The sequence below is a fragment of the Orcinus orca genome, chromosome 14, assembly GCF_937001465.1.
Source record: "Orcinus orca chromosome 14, mOrcOrc1.1, whole genome shotgun sequence".
Taxonomy (NCBI): Eukaryota; Metazoa; Chordata; class Mammalia; order Artiodactyla; family Delphinidae; genus Orcinus; species Orcinus orca.
Window position 1 is genome coordinate 14,412,892 of NC_064572.1, and position 19,864 is coordinate 14,432,755.

The 19,864-nt window shown below is 39.7% G+C and overlaps 1 protein-coding gene across 1 annotated transcript in view; it reads left to right on the forward strand.

The window, feature by feature from the left end:
• Positions 1-19,864, forward strand: part of RYR2 (ryanodine receptor 2) — a 517,690-nt gene that overhangs the window by 174,708 nt on the left and 323,118 nt on the right. The window contains exons 17-18 of the mRNA XM_049697219.1: positions 1,350-1,445; positions 19,512-19,630. Coding sequence (XP_049553176.1) covers positions 1,350-1,445; positions 19,512-19,630 — 215 coding nt within the window. The remainder of the gene's footprint in view (positions 1-1,349; positions 1,446-19,511; positions 19,631-19,864) is intronic.

Here is a 19,864-nt window from a genome sequence, read left to right on the forward strand (position 1 = left end):
CTCTGTGTGTGTGTGTGTGTGTGTGTGTGTGTGTGTGTGTGCGTGTGTGTGTGTGTGTGTGTAGCTGGTTCTTCTTGGTCCCAGAGCTGGAAGAGAGCCTAAGTAATTGAATACATCACGTTGTAATATTTGTACAAATGTTATGGGGGCTCCATTCACAAAAGAGCTTTTCTTATGCAGTTGCAAGAACTGAAGCCTTCCTGTCTTTTCTGTCATTATTTCTTTTCTTACTTTCAGGCCAGATAACAACTTTTTGGGGGAGGAAAGAGGAAATGTGAAGGAAGTCTTTAAGTTTAATTGAACTCTGTTGCTACAGGGTCTCCTTTGTTTTGCTCTTAACAAGGAGATGAACAGGTGGTATTCTCAAACTTCGGTTCTTCAGACTGTTTCCTAGCACTACCAGATTTTAAATAGTGATTTTTCTTATAGCAACATCTTTTTCACATTAAACATATTTTTTATATAAAAATCTCATCAGCCCTTTATAAAGTTATACAGTTTCTGAACAATCTTATGGGTATAAGAGTAGCATTTACATAAAATATTTACCACATTTGCTTTGAAAGAAGTGAATGATTTAGAAACAATAAAAGTTTTAAATTGAGTATATCAGTTGGGTTGAAAGAGATCCTAAGGGTCACATAGGAATTTCATGTAAGATGGGTTATTTGGTCAAAGAAGTGTAGAAAAACACTAGGTTAAGCAAAGTTAGAATAGATGACTTTATTGCAGGGATTAGTTCTTAGAGTCTTTAATGTGCATGGTGAATCTCTAAATGGAAAGAAGAGATACAGGGGGAAAAATGGTTTTCAAACTTACTAGCCCTCTGCCCTCCCACCCTCTTTTTCCTGTAACATTTAATGATATCTCTTTGCATGTCTGTTATAGTTACCAGTTCTACCTCCTAGTATTTTGTGCCACATTTTCTGGTAAACTGATGTTATCGTAACTTCTTCATTATATAGGTGAGAAAATTGAGCTCTAGGGAAATTAAATAATTTAGTCTTACAGCTAATTAAAAGAAAGGAGTATTAGACTCCAAGTGAGGAAACTCCCAGGACACTGGTTTTTCCATTACCCTTCATTATGACTTTCCAATATGAAATGTTACTTTCTCAAAATATAGTCCTTCTAATAAGCAGTGTTTTTTTCAGTCTCCATTAATAAATATCAATTCTTTTTTTAATGTCTCAATTTTTGTGTATGTATATATGTGTATATTTGTATGCGTTTTAGGTATAAAATAAAGGTATTTTGTTTTCGCTCCAACATTTTATGACTACTGTTAGCTTACTTTGGTTTTGAACTAGAAAATCACGTAACTGTGAAATCTGCTTTCTGTTTTGCAGCGGCTCTAATTAGAGGAAATCGTAAAAACTGTGCTCAATTTTCTGGCTCCCTCGACTGGTTAATCAGCCGATTGGAAAGACTGGAAGCTTCTTCTGGTATGTTTTCCACTATCTCCTTTTTATGATATATTGTTCCTGTTTTTTTTTTTTTTCTATTTTATGTCCCTTAAGACAATAAAAACTGAGATTCAGTGCAATGTAAACGTTTTCCTTTTACTAGGTTAGAAAGTTTTCTGATTGCTAAAATCATTGGTATTTTCATTAGTTATTTCTGAAAAGCAGTCTAACCGTATCTTCATTTACATTTAAAAAAGAATGAAGTTCGGAAAGCCACGGAAGAGCCAGAATTCCCATTACTTTTCAAATCAATTATTCCTGATGTACTAATACATTAGAACATTACAGTACCATACAGGTAAAAGGGTTGGTTTGGGTGAATTGTTTTTGTTCTTTAAGTGAATTGAATTTGAAAAGAAAGGATTGGTTTGGAATTCACATTTTTAACTTGTCTTCAAATGATTATGTGGACAGGTTTGGAAAACAAATTAGTTTTCCAAATCATGTAGCACAATAGTTTATTTTAAAGGGGTTTAATAAATACCAATAAACAGTCTGCATCATTGTAGAATAGTTAAAGGCAATAAATCTGATACGTCTGTCTCTAACAAGTATGTTACTTTTACGTTGTTGTGGAGATGTACCTGTGCTTACCAGGCCTGCCTGAACGCCAGCACCGCAGATTGCCTCAGGGACACCCCAAACTGAATCTATTGCTCCTCCATCTGTTTGCCTAGTGTTCCGTTAGCTGCCCTTCTATAGCACTACTGCCCATTTCTGTTATTTATTTTTCCTCTCCATCTCCTACATTAGTAGTGAACTCCTTGAAGGTAGGGCCTCGGTTTTATTGATCTTTGTATTCTCTGGACCTGCCATACCATCTGGCACTTAGTAGGGGCTTAATAGTATTTGTTGATTGAGTGAATGACAGTTTGAATTCACTTAATAATATACCTGTCAGGACAGAAATAATGCCATGACATTTCATGATGAAGACCCATTCAGGGACAGGTTTGTTGGAATTAAATGGATAGAGAGGTAGAAGAACAGATAGCTATGGTCAAAGGAGGTTACTTTTAAGTCACAGAGTGAAATTTCAAAGTTTAAGATTCAGGAACTTAAATCTAAGTTAAGAGAAATTTCAGTAACAGTGAGTTCTGAGGCATTCCTGGATTGTTGGGTGGCAAAAATAGAAAAGGAGATGGTTGAGGTAAAAAAAAGGTGCAAGAATTATGAGCCAAGGGTTTTCAGGGTATCACAGCACGAATGAGGTGATTATGAATCAATATGGAATATATTCAGTAAGGAAAAACTGAATGGCTACTAGGAGGAAGTGATCAAACAGTAGTAAGATGATGGCGGGGATTGCAAAATGGATAAATTCTTGGTTCAAAGCATCTAGAATTGTTGGAAAGCTCCAGTAGATACAAAAAGTATGCTGGTCTCTTTCCCTGGCCCAGGGAGTATCTGGAAAGAGAAAGGAACAGAGCAACCTTCAGGATGCTGTATGAATTCTGGACAAATCAGCTGCTTCACTTTTTAAAAAGTGCACAGCAAGAAAAGCTCAAAGGAAAAGAGGAGAGAGAGAGAAGGAAAGAACAGAGCAGAGCATCCTTTAAGCTTGTTACAGGACCAAACTTGGGTTCGTTCACTGGGGTGCAGTAAAGCCAGTCTACCGACACTGGGCTGTGGTGAAGGAAAGTGCAGCGTTGATTGCAGGACACCAAGCCAGGAGAACGGGCAGCTCACTCTCAAAAGACCCAAGCTTCCCAGTGGCTTTCAGGGAAGGCATTGTGAGGGAGAGGGCTGCAGGGTGTGTGATCAGCTCATGCACGGGTCTCGGATTGGTTGGCATCAAGGTGAAGTTTCAAGCATCATCAATCAACCTTCTGGTTTCAAACACTGTTGAGTGTATGCACTTGCGGTCAGCAATGTTCATCTGGTTGGGGTCCGCTTCCTATAAAAACAATCTAGGAATGTGTGTTGGGCCTTTGTCTGTATCTTTTAGGGAACTGGGAGTTCTGTGATTCTGTGTGGCAGATTTATAGTCTACATTGTTACTAGTTTCTGGGCCCAAGGCTGTTCTTTGTTTCTGCATCTTCACATTTCCTAATCTTGAACTCTTGAGCCAGCCTTTTGAGACTTAAGGGAGGCCTGGGAGACTAAAGCAAAAGGCTTTCACTTCAGAGGACAGGGACACAGAGGCTTGCATACGGTTTCAGGCTCAGCCACACGGAGTCCAATGTTCACAGTCTTCAGTTCAGTCAGTTATACGCACAGTTCCAGTGGCTACACATCGCTACTTGCTATGATCATTTCCCAATCCAGGTGTTGGTCGCAGGCATTTCTACTTAAAATAGAGGACTTGTGCTCTGAGAGAGCAGGGTGAAAGTCAAGAGTAGGAAGGACCCTTAGAGAATGCTTCACCTAACATTCTCACTTTGGAGGAAGAAAATTGAGGCATAGAACCTTGAAACGACTGCTTTGAGATGCTAGAATGAATTTTTACAGCCAAGATGAAAACCAGCTCTCTCACAGTCAGGCTTGAAATATGTTCACTATACCTTGTAGCCTCCTAGTTTTTAAGTATCTAAAATTTTTTTCACTGAACAGGTTTCTCTGCTGTAGCTACATTCTTTTAGTGACCTGCGTTTTTTCCCTAGAGGAAATAGAATGTTGCTTAGTTTTTAAAAGAGACAGTAACAATGAGGACATGCATATATATGTATATGCACACACAGAAATAATATAAATGTATTTCAATCATGCTGTATTGTTTACTGAGTGCTTCCATATGCAGCATCTTCGTTTCTCTCTATCTGGGATTGCTGAATACACACTCTCCTCTGCTTGTCAATCTCCCAGCTGTACGAGTAGCTTCTGTGTCTGTATACGGAGCAGCAGAGCAGAGCTGGGGGTCTACGAGCTCTCAGTTGCCTTCAGAAAAGGGCAATGGACAAAACTCAAAATAAACTGGTGCAAACTTAAGTAGAAATCTGGTGAAGACATGAAAAAAGTCAGCAAAAGGATGTGTTAGGGAAAAAGCTTACCTTAGTTTGGGTTCCACCAGAAGTAGAGCTTGAGACAAGGGTCAAAGGGCAAGTTTATCTGGGGCGTGAGTGGACATGAGCCAAGGTAGAGAAGGGGCCAGAGAGGGTGCGTCGATAAGCAGGTTACCGCCGTGGGAATCTGGCGCTACTTGGGGGCGGGGTGATTCTGCGGACCCGTGCCTTAGAGCTATCCCACCTGAGCGGCGAGGGGGGTGGAGTGTTAATAACCAGCTTCTCATTGGTTGGTGCTGCCCTCTGGAGGCGTTAGTTCTGGGGCTCCTCCGGCTACCACTGTGGTCACAACAAATCTCGAAGCAAAGAAATGCAGATGCTGGCAGCTGGAAATCAGGCAGTGTTCACTGAATGGAGAGGATGAGAATCTGACCAGGGCCCCGGCAGCATCTGCTACCCAGCCAACTGCTCTTTCACTATATGATATAAAGAGGCAGCTGAGTTTTTGGTTCACATTTTGCATTATCTAAAGTTGACCAGTATCGCTGCTGCATAAAGCCTTCTTAGAATATCTGATCAGTTTTTAAGAACAGCCACTATGAATTTCTTGCGGGGCAGGGGAGATAAATCGGACATTGGCCCAGACTTCATGTGTGACTGTGTCTCTGGGCCAAATTTAATTGAAAAGACAAAAGACTTGTATGAGCAGGTACACTGATTGAGTTGATGTATTTCCGAAGGCTGGGTGTTTCTTTAGGATGTTCTTAACCCTTGAAATACTTTTTGAGCATTTCAAGAGATGGCTAAGAACAGTCCGCTGGTCAGGAGGCTGCATATTTTTTCTAAGTCTTATTTTTTACACAGTCTATTCCCCCAGATAGTTTTGCAGGGATCAAAATGGCCTTCTTAGGGATTCCTGCCAATTCCTCCCACTCTTAGCCAGTGCCATGAATGAAGTCCCTCTGGGGCTAAGCAGGATGAGGGGCTTTGAGTGGTCGTGAGTTGCCAGAGCTTTGCGCTCATGTCCAATCCAGCTTTTGCTACCTGGAAACATGATAGTTTAAAGCTTCCAAAGATGGCACAGCTATTTCTTGCAAAGCATCAGGTCATCATTTTTCAAAGGGAAAAATTTGTAACCAGTGGAATAATTGGTCCCAGAATCTTGTGTGTAGGAAACTCTTCCACCTTAGTATCTACTTAGGTGTGAGCAGTTGAGTTAGAAAGAATATGAGTTCACAGGATATCATATGAGATCCACTGTTAGGGATGCAGAAATCACAGCTAACCTTTTTAAGTGATACCAGCAATTCGTACAACACTAATGCTAACGGAGAAAGGGACAGTGTTCTAGGAGATAGCCATGGAGAAGGCAACTTTAGCTCTTGATTGAAAGCTTTTGATTTTGCAGAAAGTCAGCTATGTTAAACCCAGGAGTTTATGTACCTGAACCTTATAAGAAGCACTAAATCAGAATCGTGATGATACTGGAGACCTTTTAAAGAAGATCTTTTATGATAGCTGTGGGGATCAGTGTGTGTTTGACTCTGTAACCCCACACCATAACCATCCCTTTGCATCCAGAGATTCACCTAGAGCACATTACAGTGATGGGTGTTTTTAATAATGATCTTGGGTCATCAGGATATATAAATTATGTTTAGTGCTGCTGGGTCACTTAAGACAGGGAAGCAGAGAATACATTTTTCAAAGATATCCCCTCTAAATGTTTGAAATCATGTATTAGAAATTAAAGGTTACTAATTTAATAGTTAGCTAAGGGGCTTCCCTGGTGGCACAGTGGTTAAGAATCCACCTGCCAATGTAGGGATCATGGGTCCAGCGCTGGTCCGGGAAGATCCCACATGCCGCAGAGCAACTAAGCCCGTGCACCACAACTACTGAGCCTGCTCTCTAGAGCCCGCGAGCCACAACTATTGAGCCCACGTGCCACAACTACGGAAGCCCACGCGCCTAGAGCCCGTGCTCCGCAACAAGAGAAGCCACTGCAACGAGGAGCCCGCACAGAGCAACAAAGAGTAGCCCCCGCTCGCGGCAACTGGAGAAAGCCCGCGCACTGCGATGAAGACCCAATGCAGCCAAAAAAAAAAAAAGAATAAAATAAATAAATTAAAAAAAATAATAGTTAGCTAAGACCCTTGTCAAAATTACTCACTTTTGAATGATGCTAGAAAACTTAGTATACAGCCATACTTCTTCCTTTCTCAGTAAAGTTTTCAGTTGTAGCTGGAAAGAAAAAAGAGGGGACAGAGGTCCGGATTTGGAGGGCTTCCTGTATTTTGAAATATCTCACCAGCAATGTGAAAAATGAAGAAAGAATTCCCCCAAAGTAAAGTCCAAATAAATGAGAACATTCTTTGCTGAATGCAAACATGATCCAAGTCGCTAGGTTATCCAAAATCTGTGTCCTTTTCAGAATGCTTTTCTAAAAATCCGTGTGTGGGATTGATGGCAAATTACATTTCTAGAAAATGGTTCTTGAAAAAAATCTTCGACTGTCTCATATTTGAGAAAAAAAATTTAGTGCTTTGCAACATAGAATTGATTTTATAATCATTTTCCATAGTTACCATTTAACCACGTTACTAATTTCTAGCAGTAGACATTAAAGTGTGAAGGCTACCGGAAGTGACCAGGCTGAGAGCATCCCTGGCTTTTATAGAGAGATGGCTTTGAAGGCCAGGGCTTTAAACCCCAGAAAGAGCATGATATACAGAGGCGGTCTCCCTAGGCTTTAATTAACCAGCCACCTGAATATTTAGATGAGAAACATGCGAAAGGTTGATTGCCCAAGGGCAGGGCTCAGTTGGCACCTGTTTTGGTCACTTCCCTGACCTTGGAGGGCTGTAGTGTTCTCCTGACATTACTCCACACTGGCCCCAGCGACCTGGGCTGCTGCTGCCGGTTTTGCAGCCAAGGGCAAGCACTTGTTTTATGGCAGCCTTACGCTTGTCTCGCCTGTCCTGGGTGCCTGGTCTCCATCCATGCTGCAGTTGCCACCTCCCACCAATTGGAGAGAGCCTTTGTCTCCCAGGGGTTTTCTTGGGCGGTTCCTGGAATTCATGTTTCCATCCTGCTTCCTTAGACTCTCCACGGTTGGTTTGGAGATGGGAGTGTTCCCCACTTTTACTTATTGTATTTTTCTCAGCGCACGGCCCTTTAGGGTGGCATTCTACAAAATCCTGGTTAGCGAGAGGAATAAAAGAGGAAGTCTTGTCTCAGAGAAACTATATTATCCGGGGAGGGCTCACTTGAGAAAAACTGCTTATTAAAAACAAAACCACAACCACAGTGATCTCTGCATTTCACCTGGTCGATTTCTAGTCCTCTTCAGATACTGAACTTGTGTCTCATTGTCATGGACAGAGCTGACGTTTCAGCGCTTTTTCGTTTTTTTCAAAAATTTTATCGGAGTATAATTAATTTACATCAGCTCTTCTACTTTGCTGCTGATAGATGACTGTTTAATGCCAGTGTCTCGTCTGTTTGAGTTTTGCTCATGCCATTCTGGTTATTAAATATTCTTTAGCGTCATCTTTGGTGAAATAATTACACTGTGTCACTTGCAGTATGGCTCTATTTCATGCTCTTTCCCTTCATGATAGAGGCTCCTCTGGTGGGGGGAAGCAAATGATTCTGTGCAATTGTATTCTTCTAATACCATGAGGGGGAATAATAACCCTTTCATATAAATAGACCAGCTCAGTTGACAGAGATTCGTAGAACTTCTGAGGTGGAAGTGATTTTGGGGGGTATCTTAACCCGGCTAGCCTTCTTGGGCATCACTGCACTGTGTCCCCTCTTTCTTTGGCTCTCTTGAATCACATTACACAATGCAGTTTAGAAGTGAATGATCTAAAATACTACTCTCCATCATGTGACTAAGTATTTTGAAGGTCTCTGCCAGTACTTTCTGCTATTCTCTGGTCGGAAGCAGTTGCTCACCCTCCTAAAACTGTATCCACTTTTAAATGCATTTTTAAGCTGTTCTTTGCTCTGTGCATATTGATATATCTCAGGACTGCATACCATTCTGCACTTAACACCCTATCTGAATTTGTGGTTTTTCGTTAAATAATGTATCGTGTAACTTTTCTCCTTCCCCTTTTTTCACACTTGCCAAGTATCAGAATTAGTTTATTCTGTCCCTTTGTATTTGTTTCTTTTGTGCTTATCGGAGAGAATGCCCCTGACTTGTCCTCATGCTGCAAGAGAACTTTCAAAATTGACATAAAGCTCAGGCAGATGCTATGATCATTTTACATTTCTGCCCAAAATAATTTTCTCAATAAATATTTGCTGCTTTGAGGCAAGCATCTTTTTGAAGAGTTGATTAATCTGTATTTCTCTTGTCCTGGAGAAATCCATCTTGAAGATGCCGAAATGTGTAGATCTTCTAAATATTTATTTAAAAGGCATTAGAGCACTTAATTACATCTGCCAGAATTTCTATAGATACTAATATTTCACAGAGAGACACAGTTGTTGGATTTGTATACATTTTAATGACTGTATCGTGTGGCCAAGGAAATCTTAATTTAGGGCACTGTGCTGAGAACGTTGTATGTATTATTTCACTGGATTCCCCCAGTAACCCTATAAGGTATGTTCCATTATAATTTCCATTTTATAACTGAAGAATCTGAGGATAGGAAGCTCAGAGGTAATTTTTTTAAGATCAAAGAAAGTAATGGAGTTAGAATTGAACTTGCATGGTCTGTAAACTTGACAAGAGCAGCGCTTGTATCAATTTTTGCTCTGTACTTTACTCATACCCAGGACCTAACACTGAGAATGGCCCATTTTATGTACTCAGTGATACATGAACAAATAAATGAAAAAAAATAAATAGCAAGGTAAGATTGCCTTAAAGTATTGATGGTGTCTTTTCTGGCACTCAGCACTTCATAGGCCTTGAGACATGACAATTTATACAAACATATATTTATATAGCATAAAATTTCTAACATTATTTAACTCTGTTGTATCATAAACTGCCTTTAATTGACATTTTCTTTTCTTCTTTTGGCTGTCCTTTAACTTCTCTAGTTTGTCTATCTTTTATAAATCATGGCTCCCTAAACGGAAGGCAGCAAACCGTCAGAGGCCTAACTAAGGCAGGATGGTACATTATAATTACATCACTCATTTTATGTGTTTTATTTCAGCTTATTTACCATGGGAAACTTTGGATTCATGTTCCTCTTATCTTCCAAGAGAATGCCCTAGGTCCAACTTTTTTGTTTTTCGTGCTAAGGCATTCCTAATATTCTACCTTTCTGTATATGAATAACAGTGCAACAATACCTTTACCTTGACTAACTTCCAGTTTTATTAATTTTCCTCTCATTTTCCTATTTTTGTCAAGTTCTGTTATATTTTAATCTCATTCCTGTCACTTTTCTCTCCCTCTCAGCTTTATGTTAGCTCAGGATTTAATGAGACCATTTTCTTCTCTAGCCTCAAAACCATTATTATAAGTTATAAGTATATGCCATTATGTGTTTTCCCAATTTGGCTTGTGACCATAACTCTTAAGATCATTATTTTTAAGCCTTTATATATTTTAATATTGATATCAATTTAAATCATTTTTCTTTCTCTATTTGAGTGAGATACAGAAACCCTATTTAGGGTGACTTCTTTTTATTTCACAAGTTAGCCCTCTGTTACGGAAAGAAAGCAAAATTTGTATTACTTTTTTTTTTCTTTTCTCCCTCTCTATTTGTTTTAAAAAGTGAAAAAAATAAATTTAGCAGTTCATCTCACACTGAAACTGAAATGGTTCCTTGAATTCAAATTTATACCCATAAAACGGTAAAATAACAAGTTATTCCTTTCTCAGCGCTTCAATCTGTAACCTGCAAAATTCACTGTAAATGTTAAAAAAGATGTGTTGTAATTATGCTAAATACTGGTTCATTATTCAACTCCTGCTGTTTGTTCTGGGTGAGGGCCAACTGAGCTCCCAACCAGTTCAAACTAGAATCTTCTGCCATTTCTAGTTCCATGTTCGTGCCCACCTATGAAAGAAGGATGGCTTGGATGGGATATGTGAGTTGTGACTCATTGGCAGTTTAGTTTAAATTAGTGGAACAAAGCAACAGATGTGTGTCTCTACAGAACCCTCTCAAATGCACAGGCCCAGGTACAAATGCATCCCTTTACACCTGTCATATTCTTTCTTTCATGGCTTCACATTTGGTGTGTACCCCAAAAACCTCCCAGACTCCTCAGACGTTTAGTCAACATGGCGCTAGCTGGACTTGTCTTCTGCTCTCTCCAACCAGTGATTATTTGCATATTTTTCTTTTCTCATAATGGTAATAATATCATGAGAAGGGATTCCTGTCCACCAGGAGTGCTTTATGTCTTATTTTAGCATTCGTAAGGTTGTAAGGCTACTTGGTTAATCTTTCACTGTATTTTTTTAGGGCCAAACGGCCCTGCTGTCTCAAGAAAGAAAAATTTTCTGCTGTTGAGTCTACTTGCCCTTCTTGCTCTCTTACCGCAGTCCCAGATATACTACCTTAACTAATTTTATTTTAATAACTAACCTTTATTTCATTTCTTCCTGCTGATCAATAAATATTTTCCCTGAATTTTTCTTCTAATCAGTGTTGTCCATTCGGCATTTCCCTACCTTTTCCTATTTTTTAATTTTTAGCCTCTGTTTGAAAAGAAGCATATTTATGATGTTTCCCTGTTGATCCTTTTTATTTCACTTTATTTGTCTTTTGTGTTATTTTGTTACAGCCATAAAATAATAGCAGGTGATCATATAGCACTGCTCGGATCCGGCCCCTGTTCTAAATGCTTTCCACATATTCTCACAACAGACCCCCAGGGTGGGCACCATTATCGTGCCCGTGTTAGAGACGAGGACACCGGAGCATAGAGAGGTTAAGTAATGAGCCTAAAATCTGCCAGGACTAAAATCTGGGCACGTTGGCTTTAGACTGTGTTTGTAACCAGTACATAAAACAGCAGAATACTAACGGTATCTCATTATTATATTTCCTCATGAAGCCTTGAAAATACTGAGTAGACCAGTCCCTGTGTTAAAAGCATGCCAGTCTTGCTGCATCCGGAAACAATCTCCCATAACCTCTATAGATAGCTTTGGTCTGCTTGTTTCCATTTGTGCGTTTTCATGTTTCTTTTTCCTGTCATTTCCCAGTGTCTTTCCCCCAGTCTTTTTACTTGTTGTGTCACTTTGTTTAAATTTCATTACCCAGGGCGAAAATAGAAATTTCCTTATTTCCTTTTGCCTTCAGTGAGCCCTGGGGACACTAATAATAAGGTCTGACCAAAATGTTGCAAAAAATCTTAACTCCTAGAAAGAGAGAAAAGAAAAAAGCAGGCTGTGGTTGGAATAATGTGGAATTCATGGTTTCTCTCATTATAACTGTCACCGATCCTGCAGTGGATACCACCCTTCTGTGTGTTTTGCATGTGCCCTGTCCCCAGTGTTTCCTTAACTAGGGAGCAGTGTGATTCACACCAGTTAGTGCCCAGGTTGAAGCCTCCCTGTTTGCTCACCACTAGCTTAGCCCAAGGGGTTTCCATGCTGAAATCTTCAGCTGAGGCCATGGACTCCCTCTGGAGTTGCTTGCAGTAGAGATGTGAGTGATAATTCCTTTCTCTCAAATCTGAATCACACCCATGTTACCCGTAATGCGTTGAGAACTAGGTTCCATCTAAACCTACATCTACCTCGGTGTTCTGGGATTATTTTAATTTTGTTTTATTTTGCAAAACTCTTCTGACCATAGGTGAGAAAATAATGTCCTGGGGGGATTGACGTTGTGCTTTCCAGGTCAATTGGTTCTCCTTGTTGTCCTGTGACGACACTGGGAGCACAAGTACCATGGCTTTGCTCTAGCTTCTCATTGGCCTTCTATGCTGGAGTGGCTCCAAGTCTGATTCTATTCACTCCTTCTCTCAAGTGGACAAGGTTCACCAGGGAGCTTGTGCCTACTTGGTCTGAGGTGAAATCCCCAGACTAGATTCCTCCTGGTAGGTAAAGTCAGACTAAATACAGCACTTCTGCTCTGTGGCTTGTTTCCAGTTTTTCCATACAGACCCTCGACAAATTTTGTCCAACCATGGACAGCCCTGGGCATGACCCGTGAATAGAAAATAGCACAGTCAACTTTGACCCCAGATGGAGAGCTTCCCCAGTTCAGGAAGCCAGGTAACAAACGTGTAAGTCTATCGATAAAAAGCAAACTGGGCCATTGTACTTTGATTACAGAAAACAAGGTGAGGAACATTCTCTACCATGCCAGCACTTGGGTGCTCCCATTACCTACCATTAAGTTCTTTCCAGCCATTTTGTTATATCCTCAGAGATTTTTCTTGCTCATGAGAATATAAATGATTCAGAAAGTTACAGCCATAAAAGTTTTAAGGCAAATAGCTGAATGTTGCTTGTATTATACGTATAATGCCTTGCCCCTCAGTTCTGCATTAGGCACAGTTAAATCAGTCCCTGCCCTTAAGGGCTCATTGTCTCATGGGAGATTGAAATGAAAGTAAATAATTTTAATAAAATGTGGTCAATACTGCAAAGAAGGAATAATTCATCCCCGGACGTTAGTAACGACTCACCAAGTGAGGTGACTTTTTGCCTTTGCGAGATGGTTCAGATTTTGCAGTCTCAGAAGAGGAAAGTGTGTTGAAATCTGAGATTAATATGCACGAAGGGGGGCTTCCCCGGTGGCGCGGTGGTTGAGAGTCCGCCTGACGATGCAGGGGACACGGGTTCGTGCTCCGGTCCGGGAAGATCCCACATGCCGCGGAGCGGCTGGGCCCGTGAGCCATGGCCGCTGAGCCTGCGCGTCCAGAGCCTGTGCTGCACAATGGGAGAGGCCACGACAGCGAGAGGCCTGCGTACCACAAAAAATATATATATATATGTGTGAAGGGTTGAAGGTGAGAAAGATCCTACAAGCTCCACCAGGGCTTTGCAGGCCTTGTTTACTGCTCATCCCTGTTGCTTGAAACAGTGCCTGGTAGGTACTTAATAAATATTTATGATTAATATTTAAGTAAAAGTATGTATTAATCCTTCTTTGTAGGAGGAAGTGGTGGGAATTGAGGCAATAAAGGAAGGTTAAACCATCTAGAAGAGGGACTGACATGCTTTTAATGTATTGTTGAATTTGTTTCGGTTATATTTTGTTGAGGATTTTTACATCTGTGTTCATCAGGGATATTGACCTGCAATTTTCTTTTCATGTGGTGTCCTTGTCTGTTTTTGGTATCATAGTAATGCTGTCCTTCTAAAATGAGTTCGGAAGTGTTCCCTTCTCTTCTGTTTTTTGGAAGAGATTGAGAAGGATTATATTAATTCTTCTTTAAATGTTAAGTAGAATTCATCAATGAAACCAACTGGTCCTGGACTTGTGTTTGTTGGGAGGTGTTTGGTTACTAATTCAATCTTCTTACTATTAATCAGTCTACTCACAATTTCTGTTTCTTCATAATTCAGTTTTGGTGTACTTTATGTTTCTAAGAATTCATTTTTTTAACATATTTCCCAATTTGTTTCTGTGGTATCAGTTGTACATCTCCTCTTTCATTTATTTATTTGAGTCCCTTCTCTTTTGTCTTGGTGAGTCTAGCTAAAGGTTTGTCTGTTTTGTTCATCTTTTCCAAAAGCCAGCTTTTAGTTAAATTGACCTTCTCTGTTGTCTTTTAGTCTCTATTTCATGGATTTCCACTTTGATCTTTGTTATTTTCTTCCTTGTACTGACTTGGGCTTTGTTTCTTCTTTTTCTAGTTTGTTGAAGTGTAAAGTTAAGTGGTTTATTTGAGAATTTTCTCATTATAGGCATTTATCACTGTGAAATTCTCTCTTAGAACTGCCTTTGCTGTGCCCCATAAGTTTTGGTATGTTGCATTTCCATTTTCATTTGCTGCTCTGTTTCTTGCTTTTTCTTCTGATTTCCTCTTTGACCCACTGGTTGTTGAGTAACCTGTTGTTTGATCTCCACATATTTGTGACTATCCCAGTTTTCTTCTTGTAACTAATTTCTAGTTTCATACCATTGTGGTCAGAAATGATGCTTGATGTGATTTTAATCTTCTTAAATTTATTAAGACTTGTTTTGTGGCCCAGCATATTATCTATCCTGGAGAATGCTCCACGTGTGCTTGAGAAGAATGTGTTTTCTGTTTCTTTTTGTTGGAATGTTCTGTATATGTTAGTTCAGTTCATCTGGTCTAGTGCGTCATTTAAGGGCAATTTTCCTTACTGCTTTTCTGTCTGGATGATCTATCCCTTGATGAAATTGGGCCATTGAAGTCTCCTACTATTATTATACTACTATCTGTTTCTCCCTTTAGGTCTTTTTATATTTGCTTTATATATTCAGTTGCTTCTATGTTGGGTGCATAAATATGTACAAACATTATATCCTCTTGTTGGATTGACCCCTTTATCATTATATAATAACCTTCTTTGTCTCTTATTACAGTCTTTGTCTTAAAGTGTATTTTGTCTGATACAGGTATAGCTATCCCAGCTTTCTTTGGTTTCCATTTGTCTGAAATTTCTTTTTCCATCTGTTCTCTTTCAGTCTGTGTGTGTCCTTACATCTGAAGTGAGTCTCTTGTAGGCAGCATATAGATGGGTTGGTTTCTTTATTTTTAGAGAGTATGCCAAGACCTGTCAGCATCTAAAAGAGGAGGATCTCAGAACCTAGATTCAGGCTGATTGAAAGCCAGACCCTCAGGCAGCAGCCTTTAAAATACGCAAAAATACCTCATTCAGGGGAAGACTGGGAGATGGGCATTTCTGTCTGCTCTCTGTGCCAAATCCTGGGGTGATAGCTAGGTAAGAACTGTTTTTTTCTTTGCTACTGTCCCATTGAAGCCTTGAACATAAGCCCCACTGGCACCAGAGCCAAGCTGTCAAGGGATGTGTCCTTTGGTTCACAGCCATAAGAGCCGGTGCGTCAGACATGTACACAAGCTCCTTTCTCAGAGACACCGATGATCCGGGGTCTCGAGATGTGTGGGCCAGACCAGAAACCTTCCCCTCCAGCCAAAGCTCCAAGACAGCAAATGAGCCTTTTTACAGAAAATTGGGGGTGGGTTTCAGTTGGCTCTGTGTGTTCTGTGCCCTGGGCAGGGTGTTATGCTTTCGTGGAACACACGAGCACAGGCCCTGCTGGCCATCACAGCCAGGTGATGAAGGGGCGTCCCTGTGCATCAGGGCACTAGGTGTAAAAAACTGGGGCACCAGTCATGCACAGAAGCTCCCTCCAGGACATACCCACGAGCTGGAGCGAGTCAGTTGGGGAGCACAAAGGTGGTGCCCGCCAACCTCCATCTCTGGAGAGAATTTCAGTTGGTCCCCAGATTTGTGTTAAATTAGATGCCTGCCCCTCAGGCCAAAGCTTTAAGGTAAGCAAATAAGCCTTTTACAGAAAGACTGGGTACTTTTGGCTGCCTCTGTGCTGGGCCCTGGGATAGGTGAGTTCCTGCTGCCCCTTTAGGGACTTTTTCTCAATTTGCTATAGCTTCATGGGTCTTGTGGACGCAAGCCCCATTGGCTTTCAAAGCTAGATGTTTTGGGCGCTTGCTCTCAGGTGCAGATCTTAAAGTAGGGGTGCCAGATATGGGGTTCCAAGCCCTTTGCTACTCAGGGAGAAGCTCGGGGTTGTGAGTTACTTGCCGATTGTGGGTTGCTGCTTGGGAGTGGGGTTGATAGCGAGATTGTGTCTCAGCCTCTCCTACCTGATTCAATGTGGGGTTTTTTGTTGTGTTTGCCCGATGTATAGGATTCACTCAGTAAAGTTTTGAGTTTCTTTCAGAGGAAATTGTTCCATATATAAATGTAGATGTGATGTATTCTTGGGAGGAGTTGAGTTTAGAATCCTCCGATGTCACTACCTTGAACCAGGACCTAGAAATGTTTCTTACTTTAAGAGTTAGGTGTGCTCTTATCATAGAGTGTGTGTAGTAGTGTAATAGAAGTACAGTTGACCCTTGAACAACACGGGGTTTGGGGGTGCCGACTCTCTGGGCTGTTGAAAATCCATGTATATCTTTACAGTTGGCTCTGTATCCACAGTTGCACATCCACGGATTGAACAACTGTGGATCACGTAGCACTCTGGTGTGTATTTAGTGAAAAGAAAAATCCGTGCGTACGTGGACTTGTGCAGTTCAAACCCATGTTGTTCAAGGGTCTCCCTCATAGTCGAGCAATAACTAGCACTGACATTCTGAGATAATAACTTCTGGTGTTTTTATTAGTACTGCAACTATGTAAATAAGTATACTTTACATAGTTGCAGTCCTAATATATATCCAATTTTGTATTTACTCTTAAAAGTTTACATTATACGTTATGCATTTCTGTGTTATTAAAATTTCATGAATCATTTCTATAAGTTTATTAAACTTATCAAAATGTTTTGTCTTACTAGTTTGGGTGGGTTTTTATTTTACACTTTGTAGCATGTTCATAGTTCTTTCATTCCGGTAATTCTGTTATGATCTACCAAGTTATACAATTTTTCTTTGAGACTCTGACCATAAGTGTTCTGTACTGTTGCCATTCCTGGGTCTCACTCAGTGAATTTAAATTTTAAATGTCAAATCATCTTTAGTCAACTATTGCCACTTAATATCAAGCACTGTTTCTCTGTCTCACTTTTTTTACCTAAGTGTTTGAGGCATATATCAGTATGATTTAAATATATACATAAAGCAGTCTAGCTAGTTTTTATTTTTGAAAATGTCTCTTTTGGTGTTTCCAATTGTTTTCCTTTAGGAATTTCTTGCTATAAAAAGTAAAAGCAGTTTATTTGCAGTTTATTCCAACCGTTAAAATTAAAAATAGTTTTCTCTGACTTTTTATTGTCGGCATTAGAGGCAGTAGTTCTTTTCATCTAGGTGTTTATTTGTTGGCTCTGACCTGGTCCCACTGAAAAAAAAATTTAATGTCAAACCCAAAACTCTGAAACCCTTCCATTAGAATAGGCTGAATATGAGAAAAATCAGAGATTTATTTTCACATTGCCATTCTTGCATTTTGTGATACGTGCTGTTATTTCCAAAAATCTAGTCTTTAATCTTTTCTGATATATTTAGGTTTATGAATGCTGTGGGCTTTCGTGAATGTTTATTTACATGAAAGATTTATTTTTCTTGATCTTCTGCTTGTTTTTTTCTTAATGATTATGTTTTATAGCAGAGATTGGCGCACTCTTTCTGTATAAGGCCAGATAGTAAATATTTTAGGTTGTGGGACTATAGGACTTTGTTGTTGCAGCCATTCAGCTCTGCCTTTTTAATGCAAGAGCACCATTTGTATTATTTTGTATATTTCTCTTGTTTTGGAGACTAAGAAACATTTTCTACTATAAATCTCCAGGAAAGTGAAATGAGCTCTATTAGTTAGAATGCACTGCTGCAGGGTCATACTTTTAGTTCCAAGAAGATACGTGAACAAACGTGCGTGTAAACACAGTACAACTTTATTTATAAACATAGGCAGCCACGTGCTCTATAGTAATAAGTAATAGGGAGAAAACAAAAAACCAAAAACATCAGGATAACATGTGACTAATCTATTAAAAATGCTTTTCCCAGGGCTTCCCTGGCGGTCCAGTGGTTAAGACTGCTCTTCCACTGCAGGGAGCGTGGGTTCCACCCCTGGTCAGGGAACTAAGATCCCACATGCTGCGCGGTACAGCTGTTCCCTTTCTGTTATTTTAATTTCTTATAGCTTGGAATGATGGGGTTTATTTTATTGCTTACCTTTTTAATAATAGCAGAAATAGTTTCCATACCCTTATATAAAAATCTTCTTTAACTTATCCATCAGCCTGTTGTATTATTATTTTCTGCTCTCGTTGATTTTTAACAGGCACGAATTGTTGGAATACAGCAACAGATTTTGAACCACACCAAAAATTAACTTACCTTTTGGGGTATTTTTTCATTGAATGTGCATTTATATTTCAAAACATTAAGTCATTGGTGAAGAAATTAGTATTAACAGCCCTTGTCTTGGTTTGAATCAAGTGTCAATTGTGACAGTAATAGTGAATTACTTCTATACCTTACCATTTGTAAACCTGAGCACTTTACATTTCTTTTCCAAGAAAGTGATCTCCATTTGAAATGAATAAACCTTTCTACAAGGTTCCTCTGGGACCCTTCTCAATACTCTAAGAGATGTCAGACAGTAGCTCTCAGACAGAGATCACACTTTCTAAGTGTTATGTCTAATTGCTACTAATGAACTACATTCTCATTGTTGACAAGGCAGGCTTGCTCTGAAAAAATAAATATACGTGTACCCATTTAGCTTTCCAAGTTCACACTAAAAATTCTGATAATGAGACTTATTTTCTAATTTCTGTTTTAGACTTTAAGAAAAGATGTATTCCATTTTATCTTCTCTGATAGCTAATACCTAAAAATATTACCCTTCTTTTTCAGGTTTTGTATATTGTACATTTCTGTTTATTTTTGTGTTAACTTGTATATTTCTCTTGTTGTGCAAACCAAGAAACATTTTCTGCTATAAACCTCTAGGAGAATGTAATGATCTCCATGGGTTAGGATGCATTATTGCAGGGTTATGCTTCCAGTGTCTAGAAGCTTCGTAAGCTGGCCCTAACCTACCTGTCCCATCCCCTATTGGCTTTGTACCCCAGGTGCATGAGGTATGCCCCCCATTCAAGACTTCATTCAGCACTTTACCGCCATCTTTTCCTGTCTGGAAAATGGCCATGAATGAGTTCTCTGTGGCCCCACTTAAATGTTGCTTTCTTTCATTTCTCTGCAGGCAGAATTACCTGCTTACTCAGCTGAACACTGTATCTTTGCCTTGTCCTCACTCGACATCATCTTTGGTTATCAGCCCTGTGTTCCAGACACCACCTGTCCCCTATCACAGGTGCCCTGTGATATTATGCATGATGCCCAAATGCATTGAGCACATAATAATTATATTGTGTTCAGTCAACACCTGAATAAACACATAGAGAAGAGGAAAGCCACTGATCATTGTAGATTGGTTAATCATATTTCCCCCCTTTCTTTGTTTTCTCTTTAGGTATTCTTGAAGTTTTACACTGTGTGTTAGTAGAAAGTCCAGAAGCTCTAAATATTATTAAAGAAGGCCATATTAAATCCATTATCTCACTTTTAGACAAGCATGGAAGAAATCACAAGGTAAGTGAACCATTTTATTGCCAGAAATAAATTCTGGAATAACTTTAAAACTATTTTTTTAAAAGATTTTTAAAAGGTGTGTCAGATTTTTCGTGAGTGTTTTTCACCTTTTCATTCCAATCAGGTAATATTGCTTAGTGCTTATGCATAGCCTCAGTGGGAGGATGGAGCAGTTCTCAATTTGTGTATGAAGGAAAGTTGGAAAATAAGTGGACACATGGCTGTAATGTTTAA